The 22,733-nt window shown below is 45.8% G+C and overlaps 3 protein-coding genes across 9 annotated transcripts in view; 2 read left to right on the top strand and 1 right to left on the bottom strand.

Annotated features, from left to right (window-relative positions):
- The window catches only part of pgap2 (post-GPI attachment to proteins 2), a 23,877-nt gene extending 10,657 nt beyond the window's left edge, over window positions 1-13,220 (top strand). For 2 of the 3 annotated variants that reach the window (XM_070555431.1, XM_054736943.2), the window contains 5 exons: window positions 8,804-9,009; window positions 10,023-10,272; window positions 10,347-10,453; window positions 11,365-11,473; window positions 11,543-13,220. In XM_070555431.1, the coding sequence (XP_070411532.1) occupies window positions 8,842-9,009; window positions 10,023-10,272; window positions 10,347-10,453; window positions 11,365-11,473; window positions 11,543-11,673 (765 nt within the window). In that variant the 5' untranslated portion in view covers window positions 8,804-8,841 and the 3' untranslated portion in view covers window positions 11,674-13,220. Of the gene's footprint in view, window positions 1-5,903; window positions 6,225-8,803; window positions 9,010-10,022; window positions 10,273-10,346; window positions 10,454-11,364; window positions 11,474-11,542 lie in introns of those variants that run through there. The other variant, XM_015976480.3, reaches the window with a different exon arrangement.
- A 5-nt stretch (window positions 13,221-13,225) lies between these two features.
- rhogb (ras homolog family member Gb) overlaps window positions 13,226-22,733 on the bottom strand; it is a 28,442-nt gene continuing 18,934 nt past the window's right edge. For both annotated transcript variants that reach the window (XM_070555432.1, XM_015976482.3), the window contains exons 4-5: window positions 16,234-16,404; window positions 13,226-16,043 (exon numbers count right to left, since the gene is read on the bottom strand). In XM_070555432.1, the coding sequence (XP_070411533.1) occupies window positions 15,768-16,043; window positions 16,234-16,404 (447 nt within the window). In that variant the 3' untranslated portion in view covers window positions 13,226-15,767. The remainder of the gene's footprint in view (window positions 16,044-16,233; window positions 16,405-22,733) is intronic.
- The window catches only part of stim1b (stromal interaction molecule 1b), a 56,423-nt gene continuing 50,091 nt past the window's right edge, over window positions 16,402-22,733 (top strand). For 3 of the 4 annotated variants that reach the window (XM_015976477.3, XM_054736940.2, XM_054736942.2), the window contains exon 1: window positions 16,402-17,337. In XM_015976477.3, the coding sequence (XP_015831963.3) occupies window positions 17,265-17,337 (73 nt within the window). In that variant the 5' untranslated portion in view covers window positions 16,402-17,264. The remainder of the gene's footprint in view (window positions 17,338-22,733) is intronic. The other variant, XM_015976478.3, reaches the window with a different exon arrangement.

Below are 22,733 nucleotides of genomic sequence, written 5' to 3' on the forward strand. Positions count from 1 at the left end.
GTTGTGCAGCGCTCCAGGCAGCTGCTTCCAGCGCTCCAGGCAGCTGCTTCCAGCGCACGGTCCATTCTCAAAGTGGCGCAACCAAAAAAATTATAATTAGCCCACGATCGTTCATGTCCGCACATGTTCTCTACTTTCTGTCTTATTTGTGCCTGAAGCGCTCTGCTACTGGGGAGCTCATCACCTGTGCTGCTGTGTTTCACCTCACTGACGCAGCATCGAAACACGCTCTCCGCTTTGCGGTCAGGAGATCCCTTTGATCTGCTCAGAAGTAACTGATGAGGTGAAAAAGTAAGAATCCAGGCAGCAGTTTTTCTGGAGAGTTTAGAGGAGATGCAGGAAGATGAGAGACAGACAGGACAGGAAATAGTTAAATTAAAAACAAGAAGACAAAACTAAGTGTTGAAAAGTAAAATGTAGGTAGATTTATCTCCACTACACGTTTTTACCAGTAAAAAACAACAAGTTACACACATGTAATATTTATACATCTGATACAATTCAGATCACCTTCAACACTCAGTCACACACCCAGGGCCGTTTCAAGACATTTTGGGGGCCAAGAAAAATGACCCCCCCCCCCCCCCCATAACTGGGCTCCCCAGAAACCTCTGTGTAATTCATACCCTCTCCAGGAGTGTTAGTTATACAGTGTTTATAAAAGCTCCTCAGACATTACTGACATGTTCTAATATTATCAGATGAAAAACTAAATTATCAGACATGCTGTCTCATCTGCTGCTTTTCTAAACTTGCTAAAAGTAACAAAACCATCTGAAAGCCACTATTTGTGGATTCTCTGAAAGTTTCCATGGAGTGTGTGACAACTTATTTTATCATTGATCCTATCGTCTAATCTCACAGCTGAAACAAGCATCCTTAATAATCTGTGCACAGGAAGCGTACCGATGCTGTAGTAAAACAAAAGGTATTATAATTTATTATTAATAAAACCTTTTTGCAGCACTAAAGCAGAAAAATGAGATTTTGTATTAAATATGCTAAATATTTACACATGAATTGTTTTAGAGCCCTTTTATTGGCAGAATCTGATATTAATTTAGTTCTTACAAAAAATGGGTCCCAGCGTGGTTTGTGTGGCGTTGCCATAGTGTGACGTCATAGGCACAGATCCCCTGTCCTCTTGTTTGGAAATGGAAATATGGTCACCCTACATTAAACAAACTGTCCACCCGGGCTTTTGCGCTGCACAGAGACGCTTCACTGCCTACGACTGAACGTCAGTTGAGAGTCAGTCTTGTGCAGACTGACCATTGAAGAGAGGGCTTCAAGTTAAGACCCTCTTCTCATTGGTCAGTCTACACAAGGTGGGTCAAAGGTTACCCTGAGCGGGTTACGTGATGTCAGGTATTCAAGTATTGAGTATATTTACTGCATATTACAGTAAAATATTCTGTATGTGACCATATTATGGTGATCCTCGGGTCGTGATGATGGGGCCCTTGAATATTGTTGCCCAGGGTACAACAAAGTGTTAATCTGGCCCTGCTTAGGACCAAAAACAAACCTCTCCCAGAGCGCCACCCCTCCGGTCTAATAATAACTGCATAGAGAGTTAACGCGCGTGCAGAACAAGGATTTACCTGGACGCGTCCTTCAGGTGAAGCAGCAGGAGCTCCACATCAGAAAGACTTCAGTTTCTATTTGTCATGAACCAACGTGACCTGCAATGACTCTGGTGAAGGGAGGAGAGCGAGTGGGCGGCCTTATCAGTGTGTGTGTGTGTGTGTGTGTGTGTGTGTGTGTTATAAGTAAGTAAACATTATTTCTATAGCACTCACCACAAACAGAGAATCACAGTGCTTCACTTAGATCAAATTAAAGCATAAAGTTATAAAATCATAATGATCTTAAAACAGAAATAAATTCTAATCCGAACAGAAACGTCATAAAATGATAAAATACCATAAAACAAATGAAAGACGATACACATTTGAGTTAAAAATAAGAAAATAAAAGGTTTAGGTTAAAGCAGCTTTAAATAAGCTGTTGTTTAAAAGTGTCCAGACTGTCGATGCTGCGTAAGGATAAAGGAAGATCATTCCAGAGTCGGGGTGCAACAGTCTGGAAGGAGCGATCACCTCGACTTTTGTATCTGGTCTTTGGAACTTCTAGAAAGTTCTGGTGGGTGGACCTGAGGGCTCGGGTTGGAGCATAAGGCTTTAACAGTTCAGTAATATAGGGAGGAGCTTGACTACGTAGAGCCCTGAAGGTTCTAGTCAGGACTCTAAAATGAACTCTAAAGTTAACGGGTAACCAGTGCAGAGACGTCAGAATAGGAGTGATGTGTGCTCTTCTGTTTGCTCCAGTTAGCAGCCTCGCTGCAGAGTTCTGGACCAACTGAAGGCGGTCAAGGGCTTTTTGTTAAACGTGAAGAGTGTGTTACAGTAATCTAGACGGGAGGAGATAAAGGCATGGAGAACCATTTCAAGTTCATGTTTTGATATCAACCTTCACAGTTTGGAGATATTTCTTAAGTTTGGGACCAACGTTTTTGAGTGGCCTTCAAGAAACATTGATTGGTCAAAATAACACCTAAATTCCTTATGTTAGCCTTGACGGCAGAGGATAAACGACCACGTTTTAGACTAATCAGGGAAACCATGCTCTCAGGGGCAATGATCAGACATTCAGTCTTCTCAAAGTTTAACTGAAGGAAGTTATCTTCTAGCAAGCTGGTGATCGCTGATAGACAGTCTAGTAATTCAGACAGTTTGGTTTCCACTGACACTGTAACTTCTGTTAGAAAGGTACGATCTAAACCAGTCTAGAACAGTTCCAGAGACCCCCACCGAGTCACCAAGTCTGTTAATGAAGGTGCTGTGATCAACAGAGCCAAAAGCTGCAGAAAGATCTAACAATACTAACACTGTGAACTCCCCGTTGTCTGCAGCCATCATGATGTCACTGGAAACTTTAAGCAAAGCTGTTTCTGTTGAACGCTTTTTACCAAAACCACACTGGAATTTATCAAAACTGTTGTGTAGTTCCAGAAAAGTAATCAGCTGATCTGCTACAACCTTTTCGCTGAGGTCCAGTGACCAAAGCCTACTGGTTGTGCAGCACCAGGCTTAAGACCAAAGGTGACCGATCATCTGCTGCTGCGGCCCCCAGACTCTGGACCTCTCTCCCCCTGAGCCTGAGATCAGTGGACTCAGTGGTCTCCTTTGAGAAGCAGCTGAAGACTCACCTGAAGTTTTGTTCAGTTAAACAAAGACAAGACTGAAGTTATTTCTTTGGAAATAAGAAAGACAGGATGGGAGCTATTTCTCAACGTAGCTCCAAAGGAATGAAGACAAAGACTCAGGTTAGAAATCTTGGTGTTACCATTGATTCAGACCTGAATTTCACTGGTTCATCAAAGCTATAACTAGATCAGAGTTTGATCATCTCCATCAATTAGCAAGACTCAGAGGTCCCATGTCAAAACAAGACCTAGAGAAGCTAATCCATGCTTTTATCTCCAGCAGGCTGGACTATTGCAATGGTCTTCTAACTGGTCTTCCCAAAACAGCTGTAAAACAACGTTGGTATGTTCTTACTGTGTCGCTTTTCTAACTGCATTGCTGGTTCTTTTTAAAACACAGAAAAGGTTTCTTTTTTACCTTGCTGCTGACAGTTTCGTTCGCGTCTGCGTAGGAAGTGACACTTCCGACTCCATTTCTGAGGAAGTTCGCAGCTTGTTCAGAAAGCTGCTGCTAGAGTCTTAACAAGAACCAAAAGAACCGAGCACATTATCCCTGTTCTTACATCTCTACACTGGTTACCAGTAAACTACAGAATCAAATTCGAAATCTATAAATCACTCAGTGGCATGGGGCCCAAAATACATGTTGGATCTCCTTCCAGTATAGCCACATACTGGCTACCGTTAGCTGCACGCATCAAATTGAAATCACTAACAATAGCGTACAGAGTCCTGGATGGTAAGGCTCCCATCTACCTGATTCCTCTTGCAAAGGCTTAAACCTATTTTCTAATCTGCTTTGCTTTACACCAGTGGTGTTCAATTCTGTGCCTGGAGGGCTGGTCTCCAACACGTTTTAGTGGTTTCTCTGCTCCAACACACTTGATTAAGTGGTTTAATCACCTGTGCGGCAGCTCATCTGTAGAAGTTTTTTGACTACCTGCTGATTGAATCAGGCCCAAAATTGAACACCACGCCTTGAATCACACATTTGTTGTAGTTAAATTTAAATAAGTAATTAAGTGTGTTTGCACTATGACTGTCACATACTTTGAGATTAATTAGCTAGTAAAAATTGATAGTTAAAATGACAAATCAGGTGTCATATCACCACATAATCTCTTCTCCGCCAGCGTAGCTGCTAATTAGTAAATTAATTAAATAATTAAATAATTGGGCTGCATGGTGGCACAGTGGTTAGCACTGTTGCCTCGCAACACGAAGGTCGCAGGTTCGAAACTCGGCTGCGGCCTTTCTGCGTGGAGTTGCGTGTTCTCCCCATGCATGCGTGGGTTTTCTTCGGGTACTCCGGTTTCCCCCACAGATCACAACATGCCCTATAGGTTAAAAAAATTGTAAGTCGCTTTGGGTAAAAGAGTCTGCTAAGCACATAAACATAAACATAGTACATGGCCAGAATTATAGTGGTTTTATGCTTCTTTTATTCTGGAAGAAGGATTCGAAGTTTGCAAAACTAATCTTGTACTCTTCTATGATGATTGCACTTTAGTGAGACAAACATTTGTAGTCCTCTACATCTTTTCACACAAAACCTAAAATAACACAATATTTGTTCTTCTCAGTGGCCTAGTGATATGTGTGGGTGTCTGCCCCGAGACTGGGAGATCAGGATTCAATTTCTGGTTGTGTCGTACCCAAAACGTAAAAAATGGGACCCAACGCCTCCCTGCTTTATACTCAGCTTTAAGGGGTTGGATTGGGGGGGCCAAACCACCAAATAGTTCCTGAGCGCAGCCACTGCTGCAGCTCACCTCTCCCTACAGGAATGAGACAAATGTGGGGATGTAATTTCACCACTGTGTGATAATGTAGCCTGGCCTGCCAGACTCATCCTCTGGTTAGTTCTGCACACAGAGGCTGGTAACTCACAGGCAGAGGCACTTGAGGGGCGGGACTAGGCAGCTCAAAAATAACCAATCGGAAAATAGATGGAAATGCCGACTGTACCGCGCGACGCTGTAGTAAAAAAGGTGTCTGGCAACGGTGCAAATATAATTTTTTTAAAGAAGAAAGGCTTTTAGCGCTTCTACTTGTTGTGGTTTTAAAGACATTACAGTCATTTAGAACAGAGGAAAGAGCCACAGCGAACTCCGCTGCTGTCTTTGTTGTGTATGAGAAACTGAGCATCGCTGTGTGTGATGTCCACGAAGCTGTAGTTTTTTAGCTGTAGTCAAAAATGGCGCCTGGCGACAGCGCAAACATCTTTCTTTAGAAGAAAGGCTTTTAACTCTTCTACATGTGGTTTTATAGACGTGTCCAAGTCACTTAGAACAGAGGAAAGAGCCGCAGTGAACTCCGCTTCAGTCACCATGTTCACCACAAACTCAGCGTTGTAGTGTGTGACGTACGCTGCTCAGCGCTGATTGGCTCAGTTAGAATTCTCAGGGGGCGGGGTTATTGGAATAGGAGAGTTCCCTAGTGATATTGACCGATGGGACTTTACCTTTAACTTGTCTACAACATCTCATTTATGTAGTTTATCAGCAAAAGAAAACTGATTTGGTGATGACTTGCTCTTTAAATGTAAACTATTGAGTACAAAACTTGGAGAAATTTTAGATTAATGCTAAAATATCCTATAATATAAAACGGGTGACTGCTAGTCCAGTATTTATTTCGATGGTCCAGACCAAGTTTAGAAGAAATCTGACTGCTGGGAAGAAATGACTCAAAGATATTGGATGCTTTTATTCTGAAGGAGACGCGACCGGAAGCTGGGTTGGTTAGCTGACAGGGTGTTAAAATTAGCTTAATCTTCGGCACAAGTTACTAAAGTTTTCAGTCAGAAGGATAACAAAATGTTTGTGTAACGTTAGACGGATCATAGCAGCTTTAGAAGAAACGCTGAAGGGACCAAACGCACATTTTAGCGGATAAAAAGTAGAAGTTTATGCTCAAGTTCAGCGCTAGCGTTAGCTACGATGTTACCTCAGCTAACAAGATCAATGGGAGCAACCCGGTCCGGCTGCTAGAACCGGACCAAATCCCCGTGAAGGTAAGGTTGTTGGACTTCAAAACTGCTCCTATCAGGTGCCTGACACGTTTGAGTAGTTACCTGTTCCGGTAAACAGGATAAAGTTGTCTTAAATAGGACTGCAGGGAAGTGTCAGTACTTTAGACCAGAGCCGTGGTTAGGATCTAAAAACTCTTGGGGCTCAGCCCATCTCAGACTATCTGAATCTTTATTTTAATCTTTAGCTTTTCTCTTAAACTTTAAACCACTTTTTACGTTCCCACAGGATCAGCAGACAGTTATCTGGCTAAAGTGATTTTCTCTCAGGCTTCGTTATTTTTCGAGTTGGCTACCTTTGACCCCTGACTCATTCAGGCATAAAGTGAAGGGTGAACTAGAATGGATTTGACACAGAAAATGGGAAAAGTTTAATGATGACAATGAATCAATTCACCAACAGTTGGCTCCAAACAAAATGGCTGTTTGATTAAAATTAGGGATGCCCGATATAATCGGTCTGCCGTTAATGTAAGTATTTTAATATCGTAAACATTGTTATTGGTTTTCAGTCATTTATTGACCCAGCTTTCATATGTCATAAACATATTATACATCACACTCTTCAGCTGCTGCCACTTTCTCAAAATGTGACAGATCTGAGGTAAAGTTTTTCAGATATTTTAGTGGATTTGGCACAACTTGTCAAGCAGAAATTTGCCCTGTGTAGTGAACGTACGCCGTCCTCAATGCGCAGCTACGTGTAGCCAGCAGCAAACAAACCACTAAAACACAAACCCAAGGCTTGTAAAGATCTTAAGAACAGAAAAACAAGTGTTTTGTCACCATTACTGCAATATTCAGAAAAAAAATCACTAACTATTACACCCATCTTAGCTTGAGGAGAATGAGATTCAGCTGCTGGTGGAGACTAAATCAAAAGGGCACTTTTCCTGTTTCTAAACTCAAATCGAAGTACCGAACATTTAAAAAATGTAAGCATGAAAGGAGAAATGTGATGTTTGTGACCTAAAATGTTTTCATTTTCCTTCTTTATGGATATTAGTCAGACAATATTGGTATTAGGGCTGCAGCTATCATGTATTTTAGTATTTGAATATTCTATCGACTCGTCCGGCGTCTATTAGTCGAATATTCTGTTTGACGACGTTTCAGGGGGAACGAGATTGTGATCTGCTGCTAAAGTTCTGAAAATAAAACAACAAAATGATAAAAGGATCAACAATATGTATTAAATTGGTGTTGTCTAGTTTCCTCTTTCCCAGCTGATATTTATGGAGCAAAATTTGACTTATTTTTCACTAAAATTAGGTTTAGTAGCACTCATACTTATCTAAACATCTAAATAAAGTCACATGAGCAGCAGAATTTCATTATTTCAGTAACATGGAAATTGTAGCATTTAATTTCTGCAAGTAAAAATGTAATGGTGGCTTTATATGTTACTATGTACGGGTTTTACAGGTCATAAACCTACCTGCGTGAGCACGTTTTTTTGCTGAGCTTCAGTACGGTTTTAGTACGGATTCTACGCATGTTTTATAAATGAGATCCCTGGTCGTTTATCATTTAAAGAAGATGTATTTTCTGCATCTGTGTCTGCTCATTTAAAGCCTTAATAGCTTTCATCCATCGCCATGTTGGATCTCTGTACTTTGTTGTGGAGCAGAACACTTCCTGTTTCACGTGGCTGCAGACGTTATGTGAGTGAAACCCAGCACAGTGTTTCCCTTACATAGTCCAGCGCCACGCCTACAAGATCCCAAGTTTTATTGAATTATTTATTTATTTATTTGTGCAGTTCCTGAAGAAGCAGCGGGAACTACTCTGTTGTTGCTTGTGATCACAGCCGGCAGGCAGCAAGGAGGAGGAGGCAGGGCAGGGTGGTTACAGCTAGTGATGAGCCTCGTTTCAGACGAGTATCCGGTACGGATAAAGCATTTTTGACGAATACGAGCATGAAACGTGTAAAACTCGTAAATATCTGTAATCGTGCTGAAGGAAAATCCTCATTGGGTAACTGACTGTCTTCACGCTCTGTGATTGGCCAGTCACATAGAACGCCCGCCCCTCCCTACACACAAAACTGCAGCCGGGAGCTCAGTCCGTCCGGCCCTAAAACAAACACACACACACACACACGCACACGCACACACACACACACACACACACACACACACACACACACACACACACACACACACACACACACACACACACACACTTAAACCTAGTCTGTATATCAAATATCGCTAAAAAGGCCTTCCCTACTTCAAACTACAACTCAAGGATCCGGTTCTGGTTCGGCTGGGGGTCCATTTGAGCGGCCTCTCTGTCGTGCTGCAGAACATAAACACGTCTGTCTTTGATCCAGATCTGTTGAGAAAAGCCGAACCACTCAGAACCAGAACTGGTACTAGACAGGAAGTTATCAGTACCGACCTTTTGTTCCACCAGTTTCATGTTTAATGGAGTCAGACAGAGTGAGCGGCGAGCTGGTGGCTCTGTTGAATGGTTCTGACAGCAGCTTCTGGATCCGAGCAGAACCACCAGGATGAAGTCAGCAGGTGGTTCTGAGTTTAACTGTCTCTGTACCCTTTCAGCGTGTTCTGATTGGATCCTGGTGGGTCCAGATTTCAGGATGCTCCAGGGCCTGTACTCCAACCTGGACCGGGACCGGCCCCTGATCCGGCTCCCCTTCACCAGGTTTGCCGTGGTAACAGTTCTGCTCCCGCTGACCGGCCTCCTGGCCTGCATCTTCACCTCCCTCTACTACCACTTCGAAGACTCAACTTACACCCACTGTCAGGTAACAAGAAGGTTCTTCTGGACCCGACCAGGTCTCAATTACAGCCCTGGGCCGTTTGTGGGTTCTGTTGTATTTTAATTCTTCTCTCGTTTCCCCCTCTATGTGAGTGAGAGGAGAGGAGAAGCAGCGCCTCCCCTTTGACTCCCCCAGCTGTCCCGGTCAGCACCGCCACTGCTACAAGAGCCGGCCACTAGTTGGTCTCAGGGAGACGAGAGGACAGAGCGGTGTCCTCTCGTCTCCCTGCGGTAGTTTGGGTTTCGTAAACTTGATAGTTTTATGTACCAGCCTGTGGTGTGCCACTGAAGCCTCACGAAGCTCTTCTAAGGGTTCTCTGCTGTGTCCACACCTGACTCGAACACAGTAGATGTGGCGCCATCTAGTGGTACTAGGTAATATTACAACACACAAAAATGGAGCGAAGCGTGTCTCTGGTCTCTGAGATCGGACGGTTTCCCGTGAATTAACTAAACATCGGACATTTCCGGTGAATAATACTTCTGGAAGACAACGGCGTAGGCGTCGGAACCGTTTTGTCAGAAGGGGGCGTGTCCCCCTCTCCCACGTTTTAAAATGACGCATTTGGTCCCGTTCTCATAGAAATCCATTCCATGCTTTCCTGGTTGCTCTGCTCTGGTGCACACATGGACGGCTGGGGCTGTTGGGGTTAAAAAGACCAAAGTGAAACTTCAGTGCAGGCTTGTGAAGCTGGAGAAGTTACTCCATGTCTGACCCCCCCTCCCCCCCCCAAAACACATCAGGAGATTTCTCACTAAGAATCATAAAGTCTGTAGGCATCTGTAGATGTTTGTAGACACCTGGGGACGTTTGCAGATATTGGTAGACGTCTGTAATTTTTATCTCTTAATCTGGATGTTTTTTATTCCGACCACCTGAAAAAACACCAATATTTAGATCTCTTTACCCATAATTCCTAGCTGACGAAGTCCACAAAGTTCTTGGTGGTGTTTCCTGTTCTGGATCCATCAGATGAGTTGGTGTGTTTTGTGCATCAGGTGTCCAACTACCTCCCGTCCATCAGTTCTGCTATCAGCCGCGAGCCGGAGCGCTACATCTGGCGCAGCTGCATCGGGCTGCACTCGGCGCCGCGGTACCTGGTGGCTGTGGTCTACTTTAACTTCTACCGCCAACGTTTCGCCGCCCAGCTGCCAGAACTTCTGCTGAGCGGGCTGGCGCTCGTCTGCAGCCTTGCAGAGAACACCGGCCTGGTTCTGCTCTCCTACGTGGCGTCCACAGAAACCTACAGTGAGTATGACGAGGTCTGATCCTTCAGAACCGCCTCTGACTTTTGACACGGAACCATGTGGTTCTTTCTGCAGAAGTTCATAAAAACGGCTTCATCACCTTCATAGCAAGCTCGCTGCTGCACATGCTCATCACATGCAGACTGTGGTACGTCATCCGGAGGAACTACGTCAGCCAGGAGGTAAACGTTCCTCAGAACCAGGACCTAGACTTATGGGTCCTGATGAACTGAACCCTCTGATCCAAACGGTCTCCTGGGCCCAAAGCGTAGTTTTAGCCGGTGAGCCGTAATGCCGTCGTTTGGACGGCAGAGTTTAAAAGTGACGCCTAATTAATGAGGAGTGGCTTTTACGTTCGATGGCACGCCGTCCTTGTTTTCTGTAATGTCTCATTTAGAATTTTCTTTTTGTGGAAGTCAAATAAAAATTAGATTATTGAACAAATCATTCGGCAAACATGTTCAAGTCTGTGTTAGTAGCTGTTTTGCAGCACAGATCCCCGTTTCTGTTGCAGCGTAATACGGCGACACGTGTGTGCCTTATCGGTGCAACGTAAATGAAACAGAACAAACCTGCACTATTTTACCCAGCTGTGTGCAGCACGTCTGTTCCTCTAGGTCTATACCATAATCAGCCTTGAGTTAAAGCTCAGTTAGATGGTACCGGCTACACTCGGGTGGAACGGCCGTGAGATCATTAGAGTCTCGAAAGCTCTTATTAATAATAGTAAACATTAAATTACTCCTACATCTGCCCTGTCCCAGAGGAGTAATGAGAGGTCGTCAGTACGGCGCTCAGGGATCACCTTCTGGAATCAAACCCCTCAACTTCTCATCCGCCATCCTTTTGAAAATGCCGCGGTGCATTCTGGGAAGTTTAAGACCCAGGCTAGGCTGCGAGACACCTCCCGTGTATCCTCTCAGCTAGCTAAACGGCTAACAAACGGAGAACACACGCCTCGGTAGAACATGAACATTGGAACGCGTCTTGGTGGCTCCTGATGACGCATCTCCTAGGCAACCGGGGCGGGGCCAGGACATCAAGGCGAGGTTCCCTGGCTGTGAGAAACACGGTGTGTGTGTTTGTCTCCTAGGAGGTAACGTCGTATCTCTGGAAGCTGCGTCTCTTCCTGTTCAACGTCGGCTGCTTCGCAGCTGCAGCATATTTCTTCAGGCGCCACAACAAGTTCTGTGAGACGGGAGGTGAGTCCTGCTGCGATGCTGCCGTCTCTGTGATCGTTCCCTTTGGTCTTACTCTCGCTCTCCCTCTAGTTTACACCCTGTTTGCTGCCTTCGAGTACCTGGTGGTCTTCTCCAACATGGCCTTCCACATGACGGCCTTCTGGGACTTTGGGAGTACGGAGGTGATGGTGGCCACGCTGCCAGAGGGCAAACGGTACTGAGACCGGATCGTCCACGCAGACGTTAAGAATGAAAGGATGGATTCATTTTTACAGTTTGAGACTGAGCTCGACCCAACAACCAGAACGTGGTCCAGAGACTCCAGACAGCTCCACGAATGGTTCTGATCCACAATACAAGAGAAGCGTGTTGAGTAACGTCAGCACAAACGTTTCAGGAAGTCATGTGACATTGAGCCTGGACAGACTAAATTCTGAACGGGTTCTGGTCTCTGCTGAAGTCTAGAAAGAGAACCCCAACAACACTCAGAGGAGCCAGTTGTGTAAGAAAAGGTTTATTATAGTGAAGCCAAGGTTGCACGTCCTGATGGTTCCAGTCGAGTCCACATGTCCTGTAGCAGCGACCCGGTCCAGCCCAAAGCTCGTTGGATCTCCAGCAGCTCGTTTTACTTCCAACATTTTCACCTGGGTCCCGCTGCGTCTGACCCACATCAGCGTGTTGGTTCTGACTCGGTTCCTGCTGCTGTTGGGTCTTTTCATCATTTGGGGAAGCTGCTCATTTATTCAACTCACTTCCCTTCCTCGTTTCAGCTGAACAACAAACGGTTTCTCACAGCGCTCCACCAGCACCGTTCAGGGAACTCGGAGGGAGGAAGTTCTGTTAGAACCAAGCCAGAAACATCCTGTTTTACGCTAAAGGGCTCAGATGAACAGAACAAGAGCCGAGGGCGTCGAAGGGCTGGAATCATCTGGTGAGTCATCTGGTGAGTCATCTGGTGAATCATCTGGTGAATCATCTGGTGAGTCATCTGGTGAGTCATCTGGTGAATCATCTGGTGAATCATCTGGTGAATCATCTGGTGAATCTTCTGGTGAATCATCTGGTGAATCATCTGGTGAATCATCTGGTGAATCATCTGGTGAATCTTCTGGTGAGTCATCTGGTGAATCTTCTGGTGAATCATCTGGTGAATCATCTGGTGAGTCATCTGGTGAATCATCTGGTGAATCATCTGGTGAGTCATCTGGTGAATCATCTGGTGAATCATCTGGTGAGTCATCTGGTGAGTCATCTGGTGAGTCATCTGGTGAATCATCTGGTGAATCATCTGGTGAATCATCTGGTGAATCATCTGGTGAGTCATCTGGTGAATCATCTGGTGAATCATCTGGTGAGTCATCTGGTGAATCATCTGGTGAATCATCTGGTGACCTGGTTACCGGGTTCAGAAAATCAGCTGTTTTTTATAGATTAACATTACTGCCACTAGAGGAGGACACCTGGAGAGGTCTCCGTCTCACCTGTAGGGACAATTTACAGTCTCCCATTACCCTAACGTGTTTTAGGTCTGTGGGATGAAACCCGCCCATGCGTGGGGTGAACGTGCTGACCCACAGAAAGGACACGAGGATTTAAACCTGCAACCTTCTCACTGTGAGGCAGCAGAGCTGCCATGCTGTCTCATAAAGTATAATTACATTAAATACACAAGCATAAAATCATTATGAGTTTATCACAGCCTTTTGGCACTAACAGGCTTCCGTAGGTTCTGATGTTACCTGTGCTGTATTAAACAGACGTAAAACCAGCGACTAGTATGATGAGCATGATTGTTTATTTACTCAGGTGAGTCGTAAACACTTTCTGATCCGAGTTCTCATCAACAAACATTTAAATGAGGACATTTGTCGCCCTGCGATGGACTGGCTCTCTGTCCAGGGTGTACCCCGCCTGATTGCCCGTTGGCCGCTGGAGATAGGCACCAGCCCACCCCCGCGACCCTTCGTGGACAAAGCGGGTTCAGAAAATGGATGGATGGATGGACATCTGTCTCCTGCCCAGGCTCCGCCCACCATGTCATTTCTACTGGATTTCAACATTCAAATAAATGTACTGGATGCAAAGTTGGCTCCTGCTCCCAAGAGCAGGATTAGTTATTATAAACTAAGATTTATTTGTGTTTGGGTTAGTAACGACACAAAGATGGATCCTAATCAGACCAACCTCGAGGAGTAAAGAGCCCTTTTGACAAGACACACCGTGCCGGCAAATGTCACAATGTTACCACAACGCTGTGTTTTATAAACGCTCCACGATGGCATGGCGTTGCATGAGTTTTGCAGCGTTCACTCTGCCTCGCTTGGTAGAGATTTTGTGATGATCGTCTTGTCTTCTAAACGGCGATTGCACCTTGGTTCAACAGAGGGAGGTGTCATGATTATGCGGGGAGTTGCTGCCGAGCTCCGGTCAGCAACTAAATAGAAAATGAAAGCAAACACGGGCCGTAACTTAAGCTTTTTGAACAAAACCCTCTGAGATGGCAAACTGGAGCGCTACAGTGCACAGGGACTGTGGCACCCCAGAAAAGTTTCATAGGGGTGGCCATGGGGCCAGAGCAAATTTTGGGGTAGCACACCAAATTGATCCTCGTGGTACATCTAGGAAAGTTTAGCCTGTAGTGATGCAGTAAAACAACATTAATGACTTGTTAAAGAGCACCGGTCTTTCCTGGGTGTGGGCAGTGGGGTGGCCAGCAGTTTTCTAGTAGTGGCCAAGGCCACCCATGGCCACCCCTTGTGCGCGCCACTGCACAGGGACTGTGGGGGCATACTCCTTAATGAGCGGCTTGTTAAAAAACGTAATGAGCGCAGTTTCAGTTGCAATATAAAGCAAGTTATTTCCAAGATAAACGGAAGTCCGTGGCAGTGCAGAGACCGCCCCGTACCCCCTTATGCCGCCATCACGTAATCTTTTATTAAAAGGACACGATTGCGGAACATTACCGCCACGATCTGACCACTTTAAACGACCTAAGGCTCCCTGATACCACCGCAGCATTACAGCAAATTGACAGCATTGTTTTGTAAAAAAGGGCTCTGAACAGCCTCTGTTCACAGAAATAGTGTTTATGTCCTTCAGGACTAATGAGCTAACGGCTAGCCGAGAGCAGCCAAGACCAAAGTGGGTCGATGCCGTTCTGAAAGGGCACGTGATTCATTGTACTGGTTATTAACAAGCTGTAGCTAACTTTGCTGAGCAGAAAGATTAGCTAGCTATGTGTTAGTGGGCTAATGTTAGCGGTTAGCTCAGAGAGAGGCTGAAACCAACCACAAGATTATTCCTGTGTAAAACGGGTTTTAATATGTTGTCATTTTTAAAGATCCAGCACATCAAGCATCATTTGCGCTGTAGCAAGACGGTGAGTATTTCTTTTACTTTAACATTTTTAAATTCAGTTTAGCTTCCAGCTTCAACAACGTCTTTGCTACTCAACTCAAGTTTTCTGTTTCAGTTTAGTGATTCTGTAAAACCTGCGCAACGTGTTATGACACGATTTTTTAAAACATTTTAAATAAATCTCAGTAAAAGTTTCTTCTGATTTGACGTTGTGAGCCAATGAAAGAGCAGATTAAATGTAATGGTTATTGGGAGCCTAAGCCACTAAACCACCATAAATCTGGGCATGGGGTCAGTAGCAGCTGCACTGGGGATGCCGTGACGCCATATATGAAATGTCTAATTTGATTAGCGTTAATTCATTTTCATATGCTTACAAATAAAGTACAACTTGTGTGTGATTCGGGGCGCAAGGCAAAGCGGATTAAGTAATGGCTTTTAGCCACGTTCCCATGAGACGAACGGAGGAGGCGGAGCTTCAGTCTCCCTATTTGGAGCAGCAGGATCCTTCCTCTCATTGACTTTCATGTAAACAAGTGTTTGGTGCTGAGCGGTTCTCTAACGTCTGCTGCACCTGGACTCATCGGCAGGAAGAGAACCTCTGGTCTCGGTGGTTTGGAGTATTTGTAGGTTTCATTGAAACATGACGCCGACATCAATAACAGCTGAGATTTAGGCCCAAACCAGTCGACATTTGCCCGAGTGAAACTTCACGGTTTAATAAAATCCACCTGATCTTTTTGTGTGGATTTAATATTGAGTTTATGTTTGAGGGACATATAGAAGAGCCCGGTTCTGTTGGAGCTACACACATCAGAAGTTCTGAACACCAATGCTTCAGTCCTCCACATCATGCTTTCTAATAGAAATATTCAATGTAAAAAGCAAATTAAAATCTTAAATAGAATAATTTGAGCAGTCCCTCGGACAGCAGAACCGAGTCGTGGTTCTCTGGCTGTTAGAGCAGGACGCAGGGCTTCTTCGTGACGGTGGATTGCGGGTTGAGGTAGGATCTCACGGCCTCGCTGAACACCTCTTTGATGCCATCCTGGTTCAGAGCAGAGCATTCCATGTAGCGGACTGCCTGGATCTGCCGGTGCAAGCTGAGGCCCTGCTGGTGGGTGATGGGAGCTTGGTTCTGCTCCTTCAGCTTTCTCTGGATCTCATTGTCATTCCGGAGGTCGCTCTTGGTGCCAACTAGGAGAATGGGAACGCTGGGACAGTGGTGGGTCACCTGGGGACAAAACCAAAGTCCAGTCACTTGTTCTGTCTTCATCTGGGTTGAGATGTTCATTAAAGACATGTTGGCTTTGGTTTTGGACGCCACAGAGAACCACAAGTTTAGATGATTTAACACCAGAGGACAAAATCTGCCTGATTAGTAAATAAACCTCAGCTGTGTGTGCACGTGTGCGACCTCTGACCTCTGGGTGCCACTTGTGTTTGATGTTCTCGTAGGAGGCAGGGCTAGAAATGGAGAAGCAGATGATGAAGACGTTGGTCTGTGGATAGGACAGTGTCCTCAGCCGGTCGTACTCCTCCTGACCAGCCGTGTCCCACAGGTTCAGGCTAATGACCCGACCGTCCACCGTCACCTGAGCGCAACACACACACACATGAACACCGTGAATGTGGCAAGCTGTTTTAACATTTATTAAGCAGGCTGGATTTGTGTTCCAGGTATCTATATTTACATGTTTCCTAGTAGAAGCTAACAGGGTGAAGGTATTTGGATAGGACTATCAAGAATGAACGTGTGGAAACTGTCGGTTCCCGTGTGAACAACCACACAGAACAAGGATTTCATCAGAAAATCACAGATAACATCGAGACCTGCAGCGTAAAACGTAGCTTAGACCCCAGCTGAGCGCCTGGGCCAGACAGTCATCAGAACCTGCTCGTAGTAAAACCTGGTCTGTGTGTAATCAGGTCACAGGGGACGCGAGCCGGGGACATGTCCACACCATTTTAGCTGAAATGTTTGGTCCGACCACATTAAACTCCTACTATGGTCATTTATCCCGGACCTCTAGAGAGCAGAAGTGCTGGACTCGGATGATGAAAGTAAATTTTTAACCCGATCTGTGTCACTTCCTGTTTCAGTCCTGGTGTTTCTGGCTCACTGCCAGCTTAAAAACTGCAGCCAGTTTCTCTTTAATACATCTTTATTGCATTTCATTCATAATACTTTAACTGTGAATTAAATTAAACCGTAATTCATTTATTTAGTTTAATTTTCAACATTTCTGAAAGGAGCGATGCATGCTGGGAAATCTGTCACCTAACCAGTGATCAGCGTGCTGAACCGTAAACACTAGCTAGCGCTTCAGCTAACGTTAGGTTCACATCAAACATGATGAGACTGGTCGTTTGGCGTGACTTCTGCTGTTAGGGCAGCACTTCAGTCAGATATCACTTTTATTTTCTCAGACGGTCCTTCTGTGAGACCATAACAATGTCTCATCTGGCGGATCATGGACAGCTCAGCTCTGGCAAGATAATATGGATTCACCAGACACCTGGAGCAGGTAAGCCAGGTGTTATTTCATCAGTGTTTTTCTGAGAAAGTTTGTAAAGTCTGCTGCCGCCCAGAGGTTTGGTGTTCGTGGTTTCTGGGGTTGATCCCAATTTTTTAAACTTTTATTCACTGAATAAAGGTCCAACTTTAAACAACTGCCGGTACACTTCAGTGCATTTTGTATTTAAAGGTGAACTATGTAAGACTTGGGCAGTACAATAATCACCAATCACATTGCAGGGGAGGTTACAATGACAAGATCTCTTTTTCAGCTTACTGGGGGAAGGCCAGGTTTTTAAAAATGGCCTCGCTTTCTATTAACAAACAACGCCCCATCATTCTTCCTGGTCCTGGAGCCAATCACATTTGAGCCTGCAGAGTTGCCTCATCTTAAGGTCCTGCTGGCTCAATCGATAAAGTTGTACATTATTTGTATGTTAAAGCACAGTTGCTTTTATAATTACAGCGCGTTTTATTTTTGTTGTGATTCTCCAAGTAAAATCATTCCTTCTATATTCATTATATAATCATGTTCTGATGTAAAACATACAGGTTTATACCATCGACATATAAATATTGGACAATGGGTTTCCACAGGCTCCAATAACACGTTTTTGTGCTAAAATGGGAGGTGGCCACCACCGCCATTTTGACCGTGTCACAGGTTCCGTCAAGCCCAGACAATTCCACAAAAGGGAAGAGAGGTGGAGCTGAGGGTGGGGCTGTAAGGCTGGGATCAACTGACGACACCCGGTCAAACTAGCTACAAGCTAACCTGAAGCTAACCCAAAGCTAACGCAGAGGTGGGAGCTAAGCTAACAGAGGTAGCAACCTAGCTACAACCGGAGTTAACTGTGCACAACACCAGAGCTTCTGAGTCAGAGATACGCCGGGCTGACCGCTGGGTAAAACCGGGTGGAACACAGAGGTCTCCCGAGAGCTCCACAAGCCGGCAGCCCGCCGCAGCAGACAGAAGCCACGATCAGACAGAGATGCGCCGAGCTGCGGGAAGGGGAGAACCGGGTGGAAAACACCGGTCTCCCGAGAGCTCCACAAGCCGATAGTCAGAACCCAGCTCCACCAACATGTTATATTTCAACCCATTTTCTAAAGTGCAGCATTATGTTAAATGCACTGGGTTTTACCCTATTACATTTAAATTTCATAGTTAAACAGTACATGTTAAAATCTAAGCTCAGCTCGGCAGTGACCTAAAATACATAAATATAATTTTACTTACCGAAAATAATGGAGTGGAGACTCCTTGGACGCTATTAGTGCAATTAATTCCACAGCAAGTCATTTTGTCCAACAATTGCACAAAAAATATCCAACAAAGAATACACAAACACAGAGACTCAAAATCCCGGAACACTTTCCAGGCCAGACCGAGGCTCTACTGAGGCCTTTCCACGGAGCTAGCTCTGTGGTCACGTGGGTCTGATGCTCATTAATTATACAGAATTCTAGGCTTTTAATACACTTAAACAGAAGAGAAAGAAAAAAATTCACCCCCCTCAGAGTTGTCATGAGTGTAAACTAGATAATTTAAACCAAAAACATGTTCTGGTACCAGGCTGTAAACATGTTTATTTCTGCTGTGAAATTGGTATTTTTAACATGGGAGTCAATGAGGATTTGCTCGCTTCTGACACCAGCCCCTAGTGGATGAGGGTGGAACTGCAATTTTTGGTACTTCCGGGTTGGCCTCAATTTTTAAGCCGCATTGTGGGGGCTTGGTTTATACATTTCTTAGGTTTGTGATTCTAACGTTGCCCTACATTTTCTCCATTTTATTATATATTATTATATTATGTTATTATGTTATATATTACTATATTTTATATTATTATATTATATATTATATATTACTATATTATACAAAATCGGTGGACAGAATACTTCGCACGTTGGCGAGCGCCTGGTGGCCGGGCTTTCACCCATGGAGCCCAGACCGAAGAGGAAAGGTGGTTCCCCCTTCCCATGGGCTCACCACTCGTGAGAGGGGCCAAAGGGGTCGGGTGCAGTGTCTGATGGGTGGTAGTCGAGGGCGGGGACCTTGGCGGTCTGATCCTCGGCTAAAGAAGCTGGCTCTTGGCACATGGAATGTCACCTCTCTGGTGGGGAAGGAGCCTGAGTTGGTGTGTGAGTTTGAGAGGTTCCGACTAGATATAGTTGGACTCACCTCAACACATGGCTCTGGCTCTGGAACCAGTTTCCTTGAGAGGGGTTGGACTTTCTACCACTCTGGAGTTGCTCCCACTGAGAGGCGCCGAGCAGGGGTAGGCATACTAGTTGCCCCCTATCTTGGTGCCTGTACGTTGGGGTTTACCCCAGTGAATGAGAGGGTAGCCTCTCTCCGCCTACGAGTGGGGGGACGGGTTCTGACTGTGGTCTGTGCTTATGCACCAAACTACAGTTCAGACTACCCACCCTTTTTGGAGACCTTGGAGGGGGTGCTGGAGAGCGCTCCTTCGGGTGACTCCCTCGTTCTGCTGGGGGACTTTAACGCTCACGTGGGCAACAACAGTGAGAAGTGGAGAGGTGTGGTTGGGAGGAACTGCCCCCCTGATCTGAATTTGAGCACTGTTTTGTTATTGGACTTCTGTTGCCAGTCATGGATTGTCCATAATGAACACCATGTTCAGACATAAAGGTGTCCATATGTGCTCTTGTCACCAGGATACCTTAGGCCGCAGCTCGATGATCGACTTTGTTGTTGTTTTGTCTGACCTGCGGCCGCATGTCTTGGACACTCGGGTGAAGAGAGGGGCGGAGCTGTCAACTGATCACTACCTGGTGGTGAGTTGGCTCAGATGGTGGGGGAGGATGCCGGTCTGACAAGACAGGCCCGAGGGTCTGCTGGGAACGTCTGGCAGAGTCTCCTGTCAGAAGGAGCTTCAATTCCCACCTCCGACAGAACTTCCAAAATGTTCCGGGGGAGGCGGGGGACATTGACTCTGAATGGACCCTGTTCTGTGCCTCCATTGTTGAGGCGGCCGACCGGAGCTGTGGTCACATGATCGTCTGTGCCTGTCGTGGTGGCAACCCCCGAACCTGCTGGTGGACACCGGGGGTTAGGGATGCTTTCAAGCTGAAGAAAGACTTCTATCGGGTCTTTTTGGCCTGTGGGACTCCAGAGGCAGCTGACGGGTACCGGCAGTCCAAGCGGAACGCGGCTCAGGTGGTCGCCAAGGCAAAAACCTAGGCATGGGAGGAGTTCGGTGAGACCATGGAGCAAGACTTCCGTATGGCTTCAAGAAGATTCTGGTCCACCATCCGGCGCCTCAGGGGGGAAAGCAGTGTGCTACCAGTACTATCTATAGTGGGGACGGTGTGCTGCTTTCCTCTACTCAGGGCGTTGTGGATCGTTGGGCAGAATACTTTAAGACCTCCTCAAACCCACCGACATGTCTTGCTGTGAGGAAGCAGAGTCTGGGGACTTTGAGTTGGCCTCCCAAATCACCCCTTTGGTGCTGAGGTCACTGAGGTGGTTAAAAAGCTCCTCTGTGGCAAGGCTCCAGGGGTGGATGAGATCCGCCCGGAGTTCCTTAAGGCTCTGGATGTTGTGGGGCTGTGTTGGCTGACGCGGCTCTGCAATATCACGTGGACATCAGGGGCAGTCCCACTGGACTAGCAGACCGGGGTGGTGGTCCCCTTTTTTAAAAAGGGGGACCACAGGGTGTTTTCCAACTACAGGGGGATCACACTCCTGAGCCTTCCTGGTAAGGTCTATCCAGGGGTTCTGGAGAGCAGGGTCTGTCGGATTGTTGAACCTCAGATTCAGAAGGAGCAATGTGGTTTTCGTCCTGGCCGTGGAACACTGGACCAGCTCTATACCCTTAGGGGGATCCTGGAGGGTGCGTGGGAATTTGTTCACAGCCGAGTGTGAAGCAGCTGTAATGAGAATCAGCTCCTCTAAATCAGAGACCATGGTCTTGATTCGGAAAAGGGTAGAATGCCTTCTCCGGGTCAGGGATGAGGTCCTGCCCCAAGTGGAGGAGTTTAAGTATCTTGGGGTCTTGTTCACAAGTGAGGGAAAACTGGAGCGTGAGATTGATAGGCGGATTGGTGCTGCATCTGCAGTGATGCGGGCGTTGTACCGGTCTGTCGTGGTGAAGAGAGAGCTGAGTCAGAAGGCGAAGCTCTCGATTTACCGGCCGATCTATGTTCCTACCCTCACCTATGGTCACGAGCTTTGGGTAGTGACCGAAAGAACGAGATCGCAGATACAAACGGCCGAAATGAGTTTTCTCTGAAGAGTGGCTGGGCTCTCCCTCAGAGATAAGGTGAGAAGCTTGGTCTGGTGGTGAGGTTTTCTGGGCACGTCCAATCAGGAGGAGACCTATAGGTAGACCCAGGACACGGTGGAGGGGCTATGTCTCTCACCTGGCCAGGGAACACCTTGGGATTCCCCCTGAGGAGCTGGCCCAAGTGGCTGGGGAGAGGGAAGTCTGGGCCTCTCACCTTAGGCTACTGCCCCCGCGACCCGACTCTGGATAAGCGGATGAAAATGGATGGATGGATATATTATATATTACTACATTATATATTATTATATATATTCCGTATAGCGAAAATTAAGCCATTTCTGTCACGCAGTCATTTGGAAACTGTGATCCATGCCTTCGTTACCTGTAGGCTGGATTATTGCAACTCGCTAAATGCGGGACTTAGACAAGCTCCACTAGCACGCCTCCAGGAGGTTCAGAACTCGGCTGCTCGGTTGTTAACATCTACCAGGAGGTCTGAACATAGTACACCAGTCCTACGTGCCTTGCATTGGCTCCCTGTCTCCTATCGCATCAGGTTTAAGGTAATCCTGTTTGTGTTTAAGGCGTTAAACTCAGGGGCACCTTAATACCTTTCTGACATCATCCACCGACATGTCCCGGTGCGTTCCCTTAGGTCAGCTGACCAGAGACTATTAACTGTGCCCAGGTACAGCCTGAAGTCTCGTGGGAGTCGTGCCTTTTCAGTGCTCGGACCAAGTCTTTGGAATGAGCTGCCAGCCGACGTAAAGCAGGCCAAACCACTGGAGACCTTTAAAAGCCGACTAAAAACACATCTGCTCTCGCTGGCGTTTGGACATTGAAGTTAGGATTCCATGGGCAGCATCACTTTGAATGTGTCTGGATCTGATTCTGGAAAAAGGACTGATATGGACTGCGAACTTGTACTCGGGATTTCTTATTGTATTTTAAATGGTTATATGTCTGTTTTATTGTTGTGCTTGTTATTGGTGTACAGCGCTTTGTTTGTCCGTTTTGGCATGTGAACGCTTTATAAATAAAGTTGATTTGATTTGATTAGATATTATTATATTATGTTATTATATTAAATATTTCTATATTATGTATTATTATATTATATATTACTATTTTATATAATACGGTATTATATATT

This window comes from Nothobranchius furzeri, chromosome 10 (assembly GCF_043380555.1).
Source record: "Nothobranchius furzeri strain GRZ-AD chromosome 10, NfurGRZ-RIMD1, whole genome shotgun sequence".
NCBI lineage: Eukaryota > Metazoa > Chordata > Actinopteri > Cyprinodontiformes > Nothobranchiidae > Nothobranchius > Nothobranchius furzeri.